At 35.8% G+C, this 19,545-nt stretch overlaps 2 protein-coding genes across 2 annotated transcripts; one reads left to right on the forward strand and one right to left on the reverse strand.

The window, feature by feature from the left end:
- Nucleotides 1–305: 305 nt before the first annotated feature.
- LOC125776379 (uncharacterized) lies at nucleotides 306–1,986 on the reverse strand. The gene is made up of 3 exons (XM_049448143.1): nucleotides 1,842–1,986; nucleotides 1,606–1,783; nucleotides 306–1,541 (listed from the first exon to the last, which is right to left on the reverse strand). The coding sequence occupies exons 2-3, from the start codon at nucleotides 1,715–1,717 to the stop codon at nucleotides 1,015–1,017; spliced, it is 639 nt and encodes a 212-aa protein (XP_049304100.1). The 5' UTR covers nucleotides 1,718–1,783; nucleotides 1,842–1,986; the 3' UTR covers nucleotides 306–1,014.
- Nucleotides 1,987–7,876: 5,890 nt separating this feature from the next.
- LOC125776356 (uncharacterized) lies at nucleotides 7,877–11,185 on the forward strand. The gene is made up of 3 exons (XM_049448112.1): nucleotides 7,877–10,084; nucleotides 10,144–10,518; nucleotides 10,577–11,185. The coding sequence occupies exons 1-3, from the start codon at nucleotides 10,012–10,014 to the stop codon at nucleotides 10,873–10,875; spliced, it is 747 nt and encodes a 248-aa protein (XP_049304069.1). The 5' UTR covers nucleotides 7,877–10,011; the 3' UTR covers nucleotides 10,876–11,185.
- The last annotated feature ends 8,360 nt before the right edge of the window (nucleotides 11,186–19,545 follow it).

Raw genomic sequence — 19,545 nt, forward strand, 5'->3', positions numbered from 1 at the left:
AGTGGCAAGCAATTCCCGATTGATATACAGCTAGCTGTCGTTCTGTATAGATTGGGCTCTTCTGGAGAAAGTGCATCGATACGAAAAATTGCGTCAACTTTTGGGATTGGTGACGGAGGAACGTTAACAAATATTACTCGCAGAGTATTCAAGGCATTTTTAAAACAACTCCATTTATATATATATTGGCCAGATAATACTGAGCGCTCTTTAATAGTACGAGAAACGTTCAACGAACTACCATTTTGTGTAGGTTACGTGGATGGCACTGAAATAAAACTCGCCGAATCCCCAATAAAAAATCATGAAGCGTTCTTTTCCAGAAATCATATATATGCAATTAAAGCTCAAATGGTTTGCGACTACAAGCTCAAAATTCGCGATGTTGTCGTTGGCTACAGTGGCTCTACTCACGATGCAAAAATATTTAAAAACTGTTCACTAAACAAATATCAGCCAAGATTTTTTTCAGGACAGGAGTGGATTGCTGGAGACTCTGCTTACCCCCTCAGTAACATTATTATAACGCCCTACAGAAGCAACTCTCAACAATTTGAACTACTTAAAAGAAAAAAAATTCAACAAACAGCATAGCAAATACCGTGTAAGAATTGAACACTGTTTCGGCTTATTAAAAGAGCGATTTTGTAGTTTAAAAGAGCTCAGGATTCGAATTCGAAATAAAAGTAGTCAAAAATACTTTAACGAATGGATACTAGTATGCTGCATTCTTCACAATATACTACTTGATAACAGTGAAAATAAGAATTTCAATGAGAGTACAAATGAAGACATTTATGAAGAAGAAGTGGAAGAAACGACCTCAAGTAGCTTTGAATTAAAAAGACAATCGTTATATCATCTTATGTTTCCAAATGCTGTTTTATTAAATTAAAAATTATGATCACATCAAAAATTCATTTTTCATTTTTACATATAAAAAGTTGTTGCATATAAAAAGTTGTACTTCAAGTTATCACATTTAGATATATTTGTACATTCTTAAGAATTATTTTACAAAACATACATATAAAATCGTGACATATTATATTTACACTTTAGTTCAATCATCGCCAGTCGTTCTTTTTGCTCTAACTCCAATTTTTTTATTTCAAAATCTTTATTTATCTTTTCTCTGTCCAATTCTAGCTTTAACTTTTCCAAATTTAACTTTTCTTTTTCAATTTCTATTCGTTGCTCAAAAAACTGTTCTCTTTTCTTTTGTATATCTTTAAGTTCACTAAGAATATTTTTTGGAGCACGTTTTTTCACTTTTTCGAGGAACGACGGAGTGGTAGGAAGATCTGTTGCTACCTCTGCTCCTACTGTTGTCTGTTCTGCATTGTCGTTAAGTGAACCCGATGGTTCCGCAGATGATTGTGATGATGCTGGAATTTCCACTACCTCTACAAGGTCTGCAAAATCGCTGCAGTATTGTGACACTTCAGGGTTGTACGTCTCTACAACACAATTGGCTTCGGATTTACTCCCAAATAGAACCGAAAACCGTTCATAATTCGGACACATTTGTGAAAGTTTTGCTGAAAGAACGGAGAATTATTAAAAAACCAAAAAAGTTTCACTTAACATTAAAGCCGCATTTACCTTTTATTGAGGAAACATCATCGCCAACGTCTATTCCAGCACCAGTCGATTTGCGCCACTCCTCAGCTTTGTTATACATCTGCTTCCAGTACCGGACCTTGCAGCGCAACATGTCCGTAGTCGCATCAATATTTGTTATTTCAACTAATTTTTTATAGTACAACTGGGCGTTTGGTTTCTATAACAAATGTATTAAAGTGTTTAGTTAAAGCTAATTGTATAATATAAAGAACTACCTCAATTTCCACATTTTCTAGTAAATATTCTAGAATTAAATCGTTTTCCTCCTCACTCCATTTTTTTTGAGGCTTTGCCCTCTTACGTATCTTCTTTTGAGGTTCCACTGAAAATAAGTATTTAATGAAATAAAAAGCAACTATTTGTTAAAGATATACTTACTTTTGCAAAATTTTTTCAAACTCACGAGTGTGCACCAAATTAATTTTTCCCTTTAAAAATAAGCAACGGACGCCAGACTTATTTTTCCGTTGAAAATGAATAAAGCAACGAACAACAAACAAACAGCTGATGTGATATTACCGAGTAACGAAACAATTATCAAGCTTGCCAGCTGGATAGTTCGTTACTCGGTAAAACGATAGTCTGTTAATTTTACAAAAACAAAATACATGTAAAAACTACCGAACTAACGAATTAACAAGGCTGGTCTGAATACCCCTATTAAAAATAACTGACAAAATCAGTTCGTTATTTTTCATTGTGGAGTACATAAGTAATTGTGTTGTGAAAATATAGTGTTTTTTTTATTAAAAATACAGTGTATAAGTGTTTTTACTAAAAATAAAGTTGGTAAGTGTATTATTAAAGCCATCGTAAATACATGTATATAAATATATTATGTTTTCCTAACGTATTATAGGAAAATGCCGAGAACTAAAAATAAGTGTGTGGATGTATGTGTAGGAGCGCGACGGTTTTTCAATTTCCCCAACAAGGAGAAGGATGGATCCAGGTTCGTAAATAATTTTAATTAGTAGAAAAATATAGTTATTTAGTGAAATTTAGAAATATTTTTTCATAAATTGTGCCTATTTTGATATTGTTTTAGATGCAATTTATTGCATGATAAAAAATATATCTTACTTGCGAAATGTAATGTAATTTAGTAAATAGTATTGCAATATTTAATTGATCCAATTTAATATGTTGTTTGGAGTAGCGTAGTAGATGTAAATATTACTATAATTATAAATTATAAGTACAAATAAATGTAATACTAGTAGAAAGTATCGTAAATACTAATAAATGTGATTTTATTTTGTACCTATATGGGTGATATAGGCCTATAGGGGAACCGAGCACCCAAAACTAACTTCGGTAACGCGCCTTTTGTATACCTCAGCGGTGGTGTGGAAATTACAAACTCTCAAAACATTTACTAAAAATTCCCTAACACATTTCTTCCAAAGTGGCATCATTGGCAAATGTTATAAAAAATGTGGACTTTGACAGCGCTCTCTCGAATCAAAGAGTTTCGTATCAATTTATCCATGTCAGTTACACAGTTATATCACGCGTCGAAATTACCTTAAAAGTTGGCATGAAATTATCACAAATGGTATTGGTCGCACCAAACGAAGTTATTTGGAAATTTCAATTATACGTTTGTATAATCGCCAAAAAATGATTCGACTCAGGTATACCTCCCAAAACCAAAGAGCCCAAAGTTCAATGCCGGTAATATCACTCTCCATTAGCACAACATAATCCCGGCGTTTTAGTTTTGAATTTTAATGTTTTGCAAACTACAGACATTAATCCCTTATAAACTGATGCGTGCAAACTATATTCCAATGTATTATTATAATAGAACGCTGCCCGATTAAAATTTCCTAAAACACGTGCCCTATTTTGAAAAATTATTTTACGTGTAGTACGTTGCCGACGAACAAAATTTCTTTTCAAATGCTGCACATTATTTTCCTGTAATCTCCTAACTGCTACCTGTGAAGCAGTACGCCAACGTCTCCCAATATTATTACATTTTGATGGCATTATTCAAAATTTAAAATCAAAATCTGAAAATTTTAAATTAAACACAGTGAATAAAAATTTAGAATCCACATAAAACAATAATAATTTTTATTTCAAGAAAAAAAAATCTAACAAAAATAGATAAATTTGCTAAATATGCACTCACTTCGCACGACCAAATTCCGTCAAATTCTTTGTTTTGTTGCCGTCTTATAATTACATTCTTTTAAATTAATCTATATATGTATATAAAAATGAAACCCGTTTTCCGTTGTCACGGCATCACGCGTGAATGGTTGGACCGATTTTCCTATTTCTTTTTTTGTTGTATTTGTTATTATTAGGAGAAGGTTCCTATGGAAAAAAAATTACGAAAGTTGCCGGAAAACGCCTAAAAACAGTCCTTTTCTTTTTCCCATACAAACGTTTTATTTTGTATATATGTACATATGTATATATGTATGTAAGTAAAAACGAATGTTTGTTTGTTAGTAACGCTAAAGCGGCCCACTCAGGACAAATTTGTTTGACAAATCTGTTTGAGTTTGAGGTGGTTTTTGTCGTGAGTGGGCATGTTGTCAAACGGATTGAAGGTTTGCGACAAATTTCAAAAACTAACAACCGATTTGTGGATTCGTTTGTCGTGAGTGGCGTGGTTTGCAAACATTTGGTCAGTTGCTTGAAATTTTTGCAGAGTAAACATCAGCGGATAAAAAAATGGCAAGCGTGAGCAAACATTTTTTGGAAGAGTTTATTGAATAATTTAAAAATGAACCGGCCTTATGGCAATGCAAAAGTGAAAATTATAAGAATAAATGCCAAAAAGATAAGTCGTGGAGAAATTCAGCTCCATTGAATTTAATAGTTTTACATGTGAGTAGTTATATCTCTCACATAACCACTCTTTCATCCATTCTTTCTTCATTATTTTTTTTTTTTGCATTTGGCTTTTTTCGCTTCATGCACTGGTGTATTACTAGTAGCGCAATTACATCATCCGCGTTATAATCAGACATGTTAACTCCGCGAAGCACACAATGGAAATAAAGTTTGTCAAATCGGTTTGTCGTGAGTGCTCAACCGTCTTCAAACAGATTTGTCAAACAAATTTGTCGTGAGTGGGCCGCTTAAGGCTCGAGAACGGCGAAACCAATCTTTATGAAATTTTCAGAAGTTGTTCGCTGTGGATCTGGAAAGGTTCAGAAATAAAAAAAAAACTTTTCATAAGAAAAAGTCGAAAAATTGGAAATTTCCAAAAATTGACTTTTTTTATACAATTCTTTTTTCTTTTGTTTTTCTATATTTTGATTTGTAAATTATTTGAATCGTTCAATTTCGGTCGCTTGCCCTTTAATCCGGCTATTTAAAAAAAAATGTTTGAAAATTTTTCAGTGAAAACTTTATGTGTGTTTCAAACGAAGTGATCAATTACAGATTGAAATATCGGTCGGTGCTCTTTTTGCCATCAACGCCAAGGCACATGAACGAGTACTCCCAGGATCCGATGACATACGTGTGTAATTATGGATCGGGGTCAATCAGCAAGCGATCGTCACGTTGTCACAGCACGACTTTTCAAACAACAGTTACGATGTTTTTCTTTGGATGGTGGATGTCACAACCTTTCCATCCGCCTTTTTCGTTTTTCCACGCCTGAGAACCGGTTCATCATGTGCAGTCCACTAGAATGACTGTCGATTGGACTCCAGTGGGAAATGATGGAGCTATATTTCTATCACCGACGCAAAAATTCGGCTTTATTGCGATTAGAGAGTACTTAAACACTTCTCAGAATTAGTTGTTTTTGTTGGATTATGAACTTGCGAGCACCTACTTTGCAACTCAACGGTGGATTTCCCTGAGCCCAAATTCAACAGTATTTTCCCCAAAAAAGCAATGCTTTATTGACACACGAAATGCTTTATGACCCATTTTTTTTAACTAGCACAAGTTGCTTTACAAAAATGCTATATCTCATTAACTAATAGTTATAATCCAACTAATAGAAATCTTATATATGGTAGTAGTAATATTATCTATGTATCAGCCACAGTGAAGCGTGGACGGGTCCTCTAGTATTGAAAATAAAATATAACCAATTGAACTTTAATTTGTATTTGTATTCGCTCTATATTTGGTATATTTTACAAATGAAGAACTCAACTAAATTTAGGTAAACTTATGGATTTCGTATTCAACTGTGTAAATACACATAACGAGTGATTGCATTTTCTCAAATGTATCGTATTTAAGTATTTTTGCGTGGTAGGGAGGCTGCGTTGCAGGCATAAACCATTGTGTGAACGGTTTCTGTAACATCACTTGAAAAGCTAGTCGATTCTAGTTCTTCATCAAGACTCCAAAATTCTGGTGCTTTGGGAATAGGAAATTTCCCACTGTGTTTGACAGGTCTTAAAACTGATGGTAAATTTCAGTACTTAAAATTACGTTTTTGCGATTTAAAAGTTAGTTCTCCGCACACATAAAAAAACTGTTGGCACTATTTACGCACTGTCTAGGCATTGTACCTAAAAATCTTAAACACATTAATTTAAAAACGTAAAAGAATGTGAACTCAAAAACGTTTTGCTATTACGTAAACGACACGGACACCGTTAGAGCGCCAACAACGAAAATAGTTACTGGAATATTATGCACACCTGAAGTGCAGTATGCAATAAAAAACATTTTGAAATAAGCATTTCCGACAGTCAAATTTTATTTACCAAACTATTACCGAATTATATTACTAATAAGGAAGATTAAGGGGCAATAATTGAACAAACCCATAACAGAGCGCATAGCATTATACATAGGGAAAATTTGGCACAAATAAGACAACAATATTATTGGCCTTTAATGATAAAGCATTTTAAACAATATGCGAAAAGTTATAAATATGAAAGGCACCCAAAACAAATTCTAATAGGGAAGCACCTATATCACAAAAAGAGGGAGAACAATTTCACATCGATATTTTTTTCGCACTGAAATTAAAATTTTTCACGTGCATTGTTTCTTATTCCAAATTTTTGAATATATTGAAGACAAATCGAATTTAGAAGAATTTCCTTTCTTGTAAAAACACCTTTTTATTTTTTATTTAATAAAGAAATCCACGTAGCCTTGAAAGCCACGTCAAAAAAGCTCAGGAATAGATGACACAGTTTCATAATAAGAAAAGGGTTACAAAAAGTTCTCTTAAAGAAGAAATAATATACGAAATAAGGAGAAAGGAATAAATTTAATCCTATATATATAAAAAAAATAAATAATTTCAGAATACTTAGGAAATAAAGTAAAACTACAAAATAGAAAATGAATAATACATAAAGACAATATTAAAGTTTAATTTCATTATCTTATAGGCACAACGAAGACAGATTTCGTTGATATTTTTATATATGTATAAACAATACTACATATATTAGAAATAATTGACTACACAGGAGAAAATTACGTACTTCTAGAGAAAGACCATGCAGCAAGTTTTGAAAATATAATAGAAAAATATAAAACCAACAAAGGAATAATATTAATTGACAATTCAAATTTAGACTTTGAAATACAAATAATAGAAACATTACTAAGACAATTAAAAATTGACAATAACAGACCAAAAAGAGTCATTAATGAATTAGGTACGGTGCGGGAATGGGTTTCAGTACACCTGACCATGATGATTTTATGAAAATTACAAACAAAGTAAATGATTTAATAGAAAATAATAATAAACAATTTACAACTAACTCACAAATATTTAAAACAACTACAGAATTAACACAAAAAATAAAACAATTACAAGGCAGCTCGAACGAAAAACTATTTTAAGACAAAGAATCAAACTAATAATTACTGAACTTGAAAATACAATACAGAATACAATATCAAAACTGGGAATTTTGAATCCCTTAATTTTAGATATGGCAGAAATCGAAGAAATAACAAGCGAGGAAAAAAATAACGTAACAATTTCAAATCTTATTGAAGTTTCAGAATTTAAAATTGCACAAAAAAATAATCGAATATTTGTAAGTTATTTAAAGCATAGCTGTTAAATTATGATTATGGTTAGTAATCGGTTAGATTATTTTCTAAAAAATAACGTAATGATTATTTAATTGTGCGTTTGAAATATTGGGATTACGAAATGATTACGATTATAAAGAATCAAAAAATAATATGGATTATTATAACTTAATGAAAATAATCAAAAATAATCAAAATAAATAATTGATTCTTTTCAGCGATTCTTTTTGATTACTTTCAATCCAAACTACCAAACAACTTTTCTCTTTAAATTTTAAGACATTTTTTTAATAAAATTTTTTAAATTGTTTTTTGTATAATCTGAGCCTCAGATTCTGAGATATATGTATATACAGATGTATATATATGTGGGGTCGGAACCCGGTTTTTGTGAGTTCGACCCTAATAAAAACGCACTTTGTCTTTTTTTTTAAATGTTTATTTCACTTTCACAGTGACTTAATTTGTATTACACTTGCAGTTTTCTTAAATGAGTAATTAATTGACAAACACAAGTATGTAAGTCTAGTATCGAAAATGCACAAGTAAATTTGATGTAAAAAAGTAAATCTGATATTGGAAAAACACAAGTAAATCTGATATAATGGCAAAATGCACAAGTAAGTCTGATATAATTGGAAAAATGCACAAGTAAGTGATATAATCGGGAAAACACGAGTAAGTTTTGTATAATGCTCAACCGCACGCTGCTAAGTTCAGAGTCAGAATGTCGCCTGTCAGTCCGCGGGTTGGCTACTTGGTTCGAGTCAGCGTTGTTTATTCTGTATTGCGCACGGTTGCTATATTTAGCACGGTCGCATTTTGTTCGTACGCGATCTTGTTGACGTCCCACATATATTATATTATTATAAATATTATATTATAAATGATGACATTTTTGTTATTATTAATAGCAATTCAGCCATTCAATTTAATCAGCCCCATCGCGAATTTTCCCAGTTCTGATCATCAGAATAAGCTTCAATGAGCGTGGCTGATATTTACACCTGCATGAAAAACAAAAATGCTGAAGGGAGTAGTGTTAGAATTCAAGAACGGTTGTTAACTTGTTGGTACGCTTACGTTAACAAGTCAAACAAGAGCTTATAAAGTGCAATCATATAATCTATACTTCATACTTCACGTGTCAGTCAGTTGTTATTAATTGTGTTTTGTGTGCAAAAACGCTCCATTTGAAGATAACATGTCACAAACTGATCAATTGGTTTTTGGAGAAAGCGACTTCTCAAATGATGATGAAATTTTGGACAAGAATTACGTACCAAGTCCCCGCAAGAGGAGAAGGGTCTTCAAAAAAAAAATCTGGAAGCTCTTTAAAAAACCAGTCTTTTGAGGTGTCTGGAAAAAATAGTTTTTCAACGCGAGATTTTATACGGATATTGTAAAAGTTAGTTCTTATGTCCATATGGTTCAAATTAGTTAGTGTTGATTTAGTATTGTTTGTTTTAAAATTTAAATTGTTGTGTTTGGTGTTGTTGTAAGTGTTTAATGAATTGAACTTTGAAAATTATATTCATATACTACATATGAATTCACAGATTTCTGATCAGAATAAGATGTCGACAATTGCAAAATGTGTCGGATGTGATCGGAAGATAAGAGCTACTGGTGACGTGACCTCCAATTTCAAACATAGCGAATTGTATGCGGAATACAAAAGTTTGAAGTCGGGCAGCCCTGTTGGCAATTCTGCGCAAGCTGTCTTCGATAGAAAGCTTTTGCATGCTATTGTTGATGGAGCACCGCCTGTCAAGAAAGAAGGTCTCTCATAGACCTCTTGCAGACCAGTGGCATGAAGATAATGAGCAGGCAAGCAGCTGTAAAAAAATTGAAGGAGCATTATGGTGAAGTGGTACATAAAATCAAGTCGGAAATGGCCTCCGTAAAACACTTCTGTACAACCGGGGATATTTGGTCTGGGAACCACCGGAGCTTTTTGGGGTATACTTGCCATTGGCTCACAGAGAACCTTGAACGCAAGTCGGCTGCTCTTGCTTGCAGGAGAATATTCGGCGTGCACTCAGCTGAAAAAATTGCGCAAATAATTGCCGAAATTAATGCCGGCTTTGGTCTGAGCCCGTCCAATGTTATTATGACGGTGACAGACAATGGATCCAATTTTGTTAAGGCCTTTAAGGAGTACGGGTGTATGGAAACTTGAAACTTCTCATGAAGATGAAAGCGAAAACGATTTGCGAGTTTTCCAAAACGAGCTGCTGCTGCTAAAGCATCTTCGATGTTGCAGCCACACGCTGAATTTACTTGCTTCCGCCGATTACGTGAAGATTTTGAGAAGTGAGCAGGCTTTGTATATCCAACAGCTTGTCACAATGTTCTCCGAGCGATTTGCTGTATCTGGAGATGTACCAGTTGTTGATGGGGCCTATTGCTCGTGCCTTGGACTACCTTCAAGGAGAAAATAACGTGAATTACGGTAAAATGTATTAGTATTTTTTATCGGTTTCACATTAAGTAAGTGTATATTCTATGCAGGCTGCTTAATTCCGACTCTGATGACCCTCAGCAATAGATTAAATAAGCTGCAAAACAAGCCAGAAATGCAGCAAGTTTCCCCTGTGATTGCTAAGTTGGAGCAGCGTTTGAGAGATCGGTTTGACGCATTTTTTACTTTAAAACCAGAGGCCAATATAGCACTAGCGGCAACTGTACTAACTCCAGATATTAAAATGAGCTGGATCAAGATGTTGCAAAGGATAAAACCGGAGGTGACAGCAGCAGACATAAGAACCTGGGTTTTAAACACAATTTGCGATTTCTATGCAAAAGATAATCGTGCTTTCAATGCACAAATATTGAAAAGTAATGAATTATTTGCAAAAAATAGGCATTTTGATTCTGACCTCAACGGTAGGATTGCTTGAATATTCTTAGATTATTTTTATTAACTTCATTTATCTTTATACAGACACAAATAACGAAGAAGGAACAAATGCTACTCCTGACCCAAGTGGTAGTGATCGTCGGGCTTTTTTGACCCATCACTTTTTCTGTTACTTAAATGACAATTCAAGAACAGACGACACTTGGGTAAAACATTGCAGTCTGAAAGAAGCTTTTGTTGCCTTTAATACTCCCCTGACATCCTCAGCACCAGTAGAGAGGCTATTTTCCTTTGCGGGGATAGTGAACAGTCCAAGACGCCAGTCAATGTCGGACTTATCATTTGAGAAATTGGTGTTATCTTTATTTGTTGTACAAAATTGAATAAAAAAATTTATTAAAAATTAAAAAAAGCAAAAAGACCAAAGTTGTTTGGGGTTTTAGATTGAAAAGAATCAAAAATAATCAAAAAGAATCGCTGAAAAGAATCAATTATTTATTTTGATTATTTTTGATTCTTTTCAGTAATCCAGAGTAATCCTGATTATTTTTTGATTACTTGTAATCTTAATCATTACGTAATCTACTTGGGACCAAGATAATCGTAATGTAATCAATACAAAGTAATCAGATTACTAATAATTACGATTAGTAATCAAAACTTAACAGGTATGATTTAAAGCAATACCCCTTTCACAAATTGGAAAATTACTAATGGAAAGTAAAATAATAAAATACGAAAATAAATTTTATTCAGTCCAATTTTGTAAAAAAAGAGTTAAATAATGCATTTTGTATGACAAAAAGAAATAAAACTTATTTATCAGACAAGTTGTAAATATGCTAATTGTACAAAGATTAATGAAATAAAGTAATGAATATTGTAAAAGACGGTGCTATAATAGTTTCCGGAAAACATAATGTGAATAATGTTTATATATATTTGATAACTATTAAAGATTAATTGATGATATAAAGTATGAAAATCCCATTGGAAAAAATTTTAAGTATTTAAAGGAAGGAAAATTTAAGCCACTTTCTGTAAAATATTATATTAAAACAACAAATATTGATTTAAGATTAGAAGACTTTAACATGTTAATTCCAATAAAACAAGAAATAAAAATAAATTCTGTTTAGTGGGCATTTAGTACTTTATTATTGATAATCATAATCAGTTATTTTATTACAAAAGTAATAGCATATGTTATACTACTAATAAAAATTTAAAAGAAAAATGGGAAATGTTAATAAAACTATTAACACAAATTAATAACTTATAGAATATACATTCGAAGACGGGACGCTTTGATTTGGAGGTGGGGGAGTTAACGCCACCAAAAGCTAACAGTACTTATGTATAAAATAAACACTAAATATATAATTTCTTTATTAAACGACAGCATATCATCTAACACCTAAGCTTTGCACTTCCTAGAATGTAAGATGAAACTTTGTATTAAGAAAGTAATTATATAAAAAAATATGAAATAAAGATATTTCATTTTAGTACGTTTACCAGAGATAAAGAGATGCTCAACTCAACTGTCACTGGAAATGTGAGAACCGCTCACCTACCGAACTTTGACAGTTCCCTGGATCTGGTAGGTTTTGACGTTTTGCGATTGGAATGACTGGAACGGAAATGTAAAACAAAGAAAAATAAAGAAAATGGGAAATTTAATTATATTTCATGAAACGTTTTGCAATGTGATGCATAGTAGTATTAATTTTAAATTACCAGTGATTAAAAACATTTATTAATTGAGAACTAACAGGCTTAATTCACCTTATTAAGTATTGACATTTCAAAAGTTGGTTGTTTTTATATACCATAAAATCATAAAAAAATTAAAATAGTTTCGAGGTATATTAAAAGTCCAGCAATATAAAATAATTTTTAATTTTAATAAATGTTGGGTGTTTTAATTTAAATGCCCAAAAATCATTATTTTGCTCGATCTGGAATGATATAAAAAACGCTTATTTTGAAGCGCTCTCACACTGGAAAAAGTTGGGCATCCCTTTGTCCCTGCTAATAAAATGTTCCTTGAGGTTCAGTAAGGTCTCTGCCAGCAAGACCTAACCACTTTTTCAATAAGTTTCCACACATATTTTTTCAATTACTAATATTAGCGCAAATGTCCCACACATTTCTTTTATTTTTATGCGATGGGAAAAAGTTGTTTAAAATCCTAAGAAATATGCAAGCCAAAGTCGATATAATCATGTTAGGGTTTATGCATTTCGAATTTCCCAAATGGAATAAAATTTAGATAATGTGGTTATCTCGTTTCTTGTTATTATTATGCAAGTTATTTTATTAGATATACGTTTTCTCCACGTATGTCTTCTATCTAGGTGAACACCAAGATAAGTTACTTCATTCGCTTGGGGTACTAAAATATTGTTAATTTTGACTACCGGACACATTTTTGATCTTAGCGAAAACGTAACAAGCTACACTCTAGCAATTTTTCGATAGACGTTAGGTGCTCGGCTAATATTCTTGATGCTATTACGAGTATGTGTCATTTATTACGGCTCATTATAGCTGTGTCGTCCGCAAAAGTTGAAGTTGATACATTGTTAGCCGTTGGAAGATCTATTGTATATATGTATGATGTATAGTGGTGGGCCTAAAATACTGCCCTGTGGTACCCCAGCCCTTATTTGTCGTTGATTAGATATGAAATCTCCCACTTTTACCATAAATTTTCTATTTTTAAATAAGACTCCAATTTTTAATCTTATATAAAAGGCCTTCATGCCCCACCTTATCAAACGCCTGAGTTACTAATTCTATATATTTGCTCTATGGTCCTATGTTTTTCACGAAAGCCGAATTAGTGCATTGGTATTATATTATTTTCGTGAAGGAAAGCAGTCATCTTTAATAGTAACAGTTTTTCAAATATTTTAGAAAGACATGGTAGAAGCCTGATTGGTCTGTATGAAGACGGCTGTGTTAAGTCTTTCCCAGGTTTATCCATGAAGATAATTTGCGACTTTTTTCACGAAATTGTATAGTATCCGAGACTCAGAATTGCATTGAAGAGCACAGAGAACACTTCTACAGCAATATTTGGTAACTCAATTAGCCATTTTACCATGTCCTGGCGACTCTCTTGTGTTCTTCTTCTTCTTCTTTACTGGCGTACATACCGCTTACGTGATTACAGCCGAGTTAACAACATCGCGCCAGTCGTTTCTTCTTTTCGCTAGGTGGCACCAACTGGATATTCCAAGCGCGGCCAAGTCCTTCTCCACCTGGTCCTTCTTCTTCCTGATCTTAATATCATCGGCATACACCAGCAGCTGTAAACTCTTAAAAAAGATTGTACCTGCTCGATTGAGTTCAGCAGCTCGAATTATTTTCTCCAGCAGCAGATTGAAGAAGTCGCTCGATAGAGCGTCACCTTGTCTGAAACCTCGTTTGGTATCGAAGGGCTCGGAGAGGGCCTTCCCGATCCTGACGGAGTTTTTGGTCTTGCTCAACGTCATTTTACAACACCGTATTAGTTTTTGCGGCGATACCAAAATCAGACATCGGGGCATAAAGGCAGCTCTTTTTCGTGCTGTCAAAGGGAGCTTTGAAATTGACGAAAAGGTGGTGCGTATCGATTCTCCTTTCACGGGTCTTTTCCAAGATTTGGCGCATTGGGAATAATATAGTCGGTTGTTGATTTTCCAGGTCTAAGGTCACACTGATAAGGTCCAATCATCTTGTTAACGGTGGGCTTTAATCTTTCACACAATACGCTCGGCAGAACCTTATACGCGATTTTGAACAAATTAGGCGTCCGTCAGTCCGCACGATAGAGGAGACTTAAATGTCCTGTCCCTCCCACGAAGTAATACTTAATCGGTGGTCCCGTGGGAGAGTCTTGAGGTGGGAGTAGGTTAGGTTTAGCGGATTAAAGTTCCGCACTCCGGCTTTCGATGCTTCCCCCTACTATAAAAAAAAAGGCTGCCCAGAGGATAGCCATGTAAAAGAATCGTTTCTGGCCACTCCCAAGTGAATGGCGATCAGAGAACTTTCCTCACTTGCGTGAACTTCTACACATGACTCCATCCTCCAATACAATATGTATGTAGGTAAATGTTAATATATATACGTACTTATATACTAAGTATATGTCTTGATAACAAATATATACCGATCATACATATCGCACTTGTTACGTTAAAGTGTAACAACTCAAAATTTGAACATTTTCAGTAGAGACGAAAAACTGTTGCCGTAAATATTAATAATATATTACAAAGAAAAACTATGTAATTGCACGAAAATATCATTAAAAATAATATAACCGTTGTTTCATTTTTATTTGTTTAGTATTTGCACGAAAATAACAAATTTTTGAGTTATTACTCTTTTAATGAAATTTTTTTATATACATAGTAGTATTATTTTGAGTTGTCTCTGTGTAACAATTCAAAATCTTACAATTTATGTGATACACTAACGAACCAATTTGATAAAACACTTGGAGACAACTAAAAATGTAACTCTTTAGTTGAGACGAAAGAAGTCATTCTGAAAACAAAGAGAGAGTCATAACGGTTTTTTTTTAACGAAAGACTAGACAAATCACTGAACGATTTTTACAGTGGGTAGAGATGACCACTGCACATTATTTTCTTGCAAAAAACTAAAATTAGGAAATTTTGAGTTGTTACACTTTAACGTAACAAGTGCGATATATATAAATTATATGCCGAGTCGATTGTGCATAGAAAATAAACGAATCTGTGGGCGGACAATTTTTTACATTGAAATTAGCATTATATTTCTCATTTAACGCCGAAAATGCTTAATTCTGTTATTTTCGAGCCCCTGCTGCAACACTCTGGTGAAACGCGCTTAAAATTTGTCTGTGGTGAAACTCCCACATCTCTGCTGAGTACCCCTGCGAAAAGTTACGATATCTAAAATGTGAACCTTCTCTATGATAAACGTTCTCTGGAGAAGTCTCACGATTAGGGATATTTCACTTTTTGGATATTTACCGTTTTGAATGAGCGTGTTTTACCACATCACAGAAAAATTATTAGCGTGTTTCACCACATTTAACATCAGGGGACACGAAATTAGCAGAATTGAAAATTTTCAGTGTTAAATGAGAAACATTATGCTATTTCCGGCGTTAAGAATGTACGCTTACAGATTTGCATATTTACAATGCACAAACGACTCTGTATATAATTTATATACATACATACATATGTAAGTATATATATGTTCTATATATTTTATATCAAAGCACACAAGCAAGGTCGTACAAATTGAACTATTTCATGATGAATTCCTTAAATCTTTGGAAATATGTAATAAATTCATGCATGCATTATTACCTAAATATTTAATTAATGTAGGTTTAAGTGAACGAGGGCAAGAAATATCTCCCGTCATCAAATAAACAGTCGTCGCACTCGCGACTTGGCACTCACGTCACTGTTGACAACGTCCGGTGTGTTTAACGTAGGTACCTGCTGACGACAACCTTACTCTACGGTACTCAAAAGTACAACGGATCAAATCAATGCGTTGATCAGCGCCCTGAGAATGCTAAGCATTTTCAGTACCAATTGGCAGTGTGGAATGGACACACTAACCACCTTGGTAGGGTTCGAGGCCCATCTAAAACCTCTGCCGTACTATGGGTCCGGCACCCGGTTGCAATGCAACTCCACATTGAGTGATCGAAACAACAACCGCAACCACCACGATATTCCCCAAGGGGCCTACCGCATGAGCAGGTTGGAGCGAACTCCAAGGGCTCCTGCTCCCCGTGGTACCAGAATTAAGTCTCCGGTCAGACCTCGTAGCCGAAACTACTACCAGTTGAGCTTCCATACTGCTCTGGACTGGTGACCAGGGGCTAGACCCCACACTCCCATCCCAAACCCCTAGCAACCCCCTTACTTAATCTACCCAATCGAACGTTTTAGCGCGCCCATCAATGTTTGGCAAGCGCGCGCTCGACTATGCCGCAATATACTGGGCAGGCAGCGGACATCATGAGATGTCCAGCCGGCTTCCCCTTGAAGTGGCAGTTGCGACAATGCGGGGCATTGGCGCAACGTGCCGCCTTGTGACCCTCTTGGCCACACCTCCGGCAGACATCGGACTTGGCCGGACAATTTGCAACTCGATGGTCAAAGCCCATACACCGGAAACAACCGGCAACTGGGCTATCCGCACGAACACGGAAGGAGAACCACTTCACGTAGACCCTTCCTACCTTCAAAAGACTTGCGATCACCTCGTCCGTTCCTTCTAGAACGACGGTCGTCCTACCATTCTCCTTATTCCAGGAATAGCTTCTTACGCGGACATCTAGTTGGTTCACCCCAGGACAACTCTTCTTGATCGTGTTCTCGAATAGTTCATCCATGAACTCTAAAATGTCGAACTCGGTGTGCACACCCTGCACAACGACCTTTTTCCTTTCCTTTTTATTGACGGTCACACAAAGACCGACATCTGCAAATTTGGTGTTATTCACCACCATATCCCTTTCCTTGATGGAGGGGGTCCGAATGACCACACCACCATCCTTCGTTTGTTTCAGTGCGTGCACCCGCACGCCAAGAGACGGACCCACTTCTTTTACAACCTTTTTGGCCACCTCCTTGGATGAGGTGCCTGGAGCCTTGCTTCTGACCACAACAGACCAGGTCTCCACAGGTTTAGGCTCCTTTGGCGCTATTGCCTCCAGCACAGGTGCCGGTGGGGCAGGCGCCGAAGACACAGGAGCCACCATGTTTCTGGTCGAATGACCAACTGCACTATTAATCTTGTGCAGTGCATCTATCTGCCCGCGAAGGTGGGCATTTTCAGCCATCACTTTCAGTACCAGTGACTCGTATTTCCTAGCATGAATTATGAACCCCTTCATAGTTTCTGCCTCAAGCTCCCCACCGAACACCATGGCACTAAACTCATCATTTAAAGCTGCGAGAGCTGCAATGATTGTTGTAGCGCCACCCCCAACATTAGAATTATATTTACCTCCTCCAAAAGAACTCTCGGCATCATTGGCAGTGCTGTCCACACTGCAGTCCCTTTCAAAGCAACTGCTCCTATGCTCTTCCTCCTCTGGCGATGGCCCTTTGCGGGCCTTCCTTTTCGACGGCGGCGGCTTCAGAGGCACTTCTTCGGAATCCGAAGAAGCCTCCACTTCGACCATCATCACGGACTCCTCCATTTTTGCTTGGGATTTACCTCCCTTCCTCTTTGTTTTGGGCATTTCTGCCTCACGAATTTTCCCGGCACTAATACTCCACTGTCTCTTGTCCTTGGGAAAACCCAAGCCGTTTCAAAATTAGTGAAAAAACCCAACAACTCGCGGGGTTTTTACGCACTAGAGTTTCTCTCACACTTCACAGAGGATCTAATTTTGCGTCTATTGTTTGCACACTTTTGGGAAAAATCCCACACTCCACGTTTATTGTTTGCAATATTTGGGTAAACCCGCACTGCACTTCTATTGTTTTCACGCACTAGAACTTTCTTGTGCTCTCTCACAGAAGTTCTACCTGTGTTAGGTAGCACACACAAACACTTCACTTAATCCCTTTTTTTTTCTCGGGAAATGTATGTTTTCCGCACAATATTTGGGTAATACCCACACTGCACTTCTATTGTTTGCACTTAAATCTCTTCGTTTTGATAAAAACGATTTCAAATATTTGCCAGTGACTTAAATCACAATATTGTCACTAAATAACGCACCGCTTGACTGAAATCGTCCGCGCACACGACCGTTCACCTCGGCTGTTCAAACGCAACTGGCGTCACTGTTGACAGTCATAACTCTGAAGTTGTAGATAATTTCGTCTATCTTGGAACTAGCGTAACCACCACCAACAATGTCAGCCTAGAAATCCAACGCAGAATAACTCTTGCCAATAGGTGCTACTTTGGACCGAGTAGGCAATTGAGAAGCAAAGTCCTCTCTCGACAAACAAAAACCAAACTCTATAAGTCGCTCATAATTCCCGTCCTGCTATATGGTGCAGAGGCTTGGACGAAAGTTCTGCCAAAGATTTATGGCCCTTTGAGCGTTGGCCACGGCGAATATCGCATTCGATGGAACGATGAGCTGTACGAGATATACGACGACATTGACTTAGTTCAGCGAATTAAAAGACAGCGGCAACGCTGGCTAGGTCATGTTGTCCGGATGGACGAAAACACTTCAGGTCTAAAAGTATTCGATGCAGTACCTGCCGGGGGAAGCAGAGGAAGAGGAAGACCTCCACTCCGTTGGAAGGACCAAGTGGAGAAGGACCTGGCTTCGCTTGGAATATCCAATTGGCGCCACGTAGCGAAAAAAAGCAACGACTGGCGAGCGGTTATTAACTCGGCTATAATCGCATAACCGGTGTCTACGCTAATTAAGAAGAAGAAGGTTTAATAAGTTATTTAAGTATGTATTTACATATTTATTTGCTGGGCATTACGTGTTTGATGACATATTAAAAGACCAAGCGGTTTCGCATATTCGCGTACATATTTTTCTTTTCTTTTTTTTTGCAGTCAGTTAGAAGTTGCATTTACTTGGCCCCACCTCTGTTGGTCTGATAACCCCCCTTGTACATTGTTCGTCGCCAACCCTTCCCGTCACGTCAATGTAAGTGTGTTTGGGTCGTGGTTGTTCGTTACATTTAACCGCTCTCTTCTTCGCCGCTGTTCGCTAGCACGTTGGGATTTCATAACCCTGGCTGCCACTTTCCACTTCTCTACTGATCCCTACTGGCAGCTATCGGGGCACATATAAAACCTCCGCACAATAACCACCACAAAAAAATGATTTTTTTCCATGTAATTTATATGGAAAACAGAAAATTTGAAATAGGCACTTCTTAATATTAATATTAATACACCAGCTAATAATCGTCTTCTTATAGCATAGGTTTTTCGAATGTCAAGAACCGATTCTTAATCCACTACGACTACTGAAAATCGATTTTTAAAAATCGATTATTTAACGAGAAAACTCGATTCTCGAGTAGTATCGGAATCGAGTTTACCATCTGGCCGCC

Source organism: Bactrocera dorsalis, chromosome 2 (genome assembly GCF_023373825.1).
Source record: "Bactrocera dorsalis isolate Fly_Bdor chromosome 2, ASM2337382v1, whole genome shotgun sequence".
Taxonomy (NCBI): domain Eukaryota; kingdom Metazoa; phylum Arthropoda; class Insecta; order Diptera; family Tephritidae; genus Bactrocera; species Bactrocera dorsalis.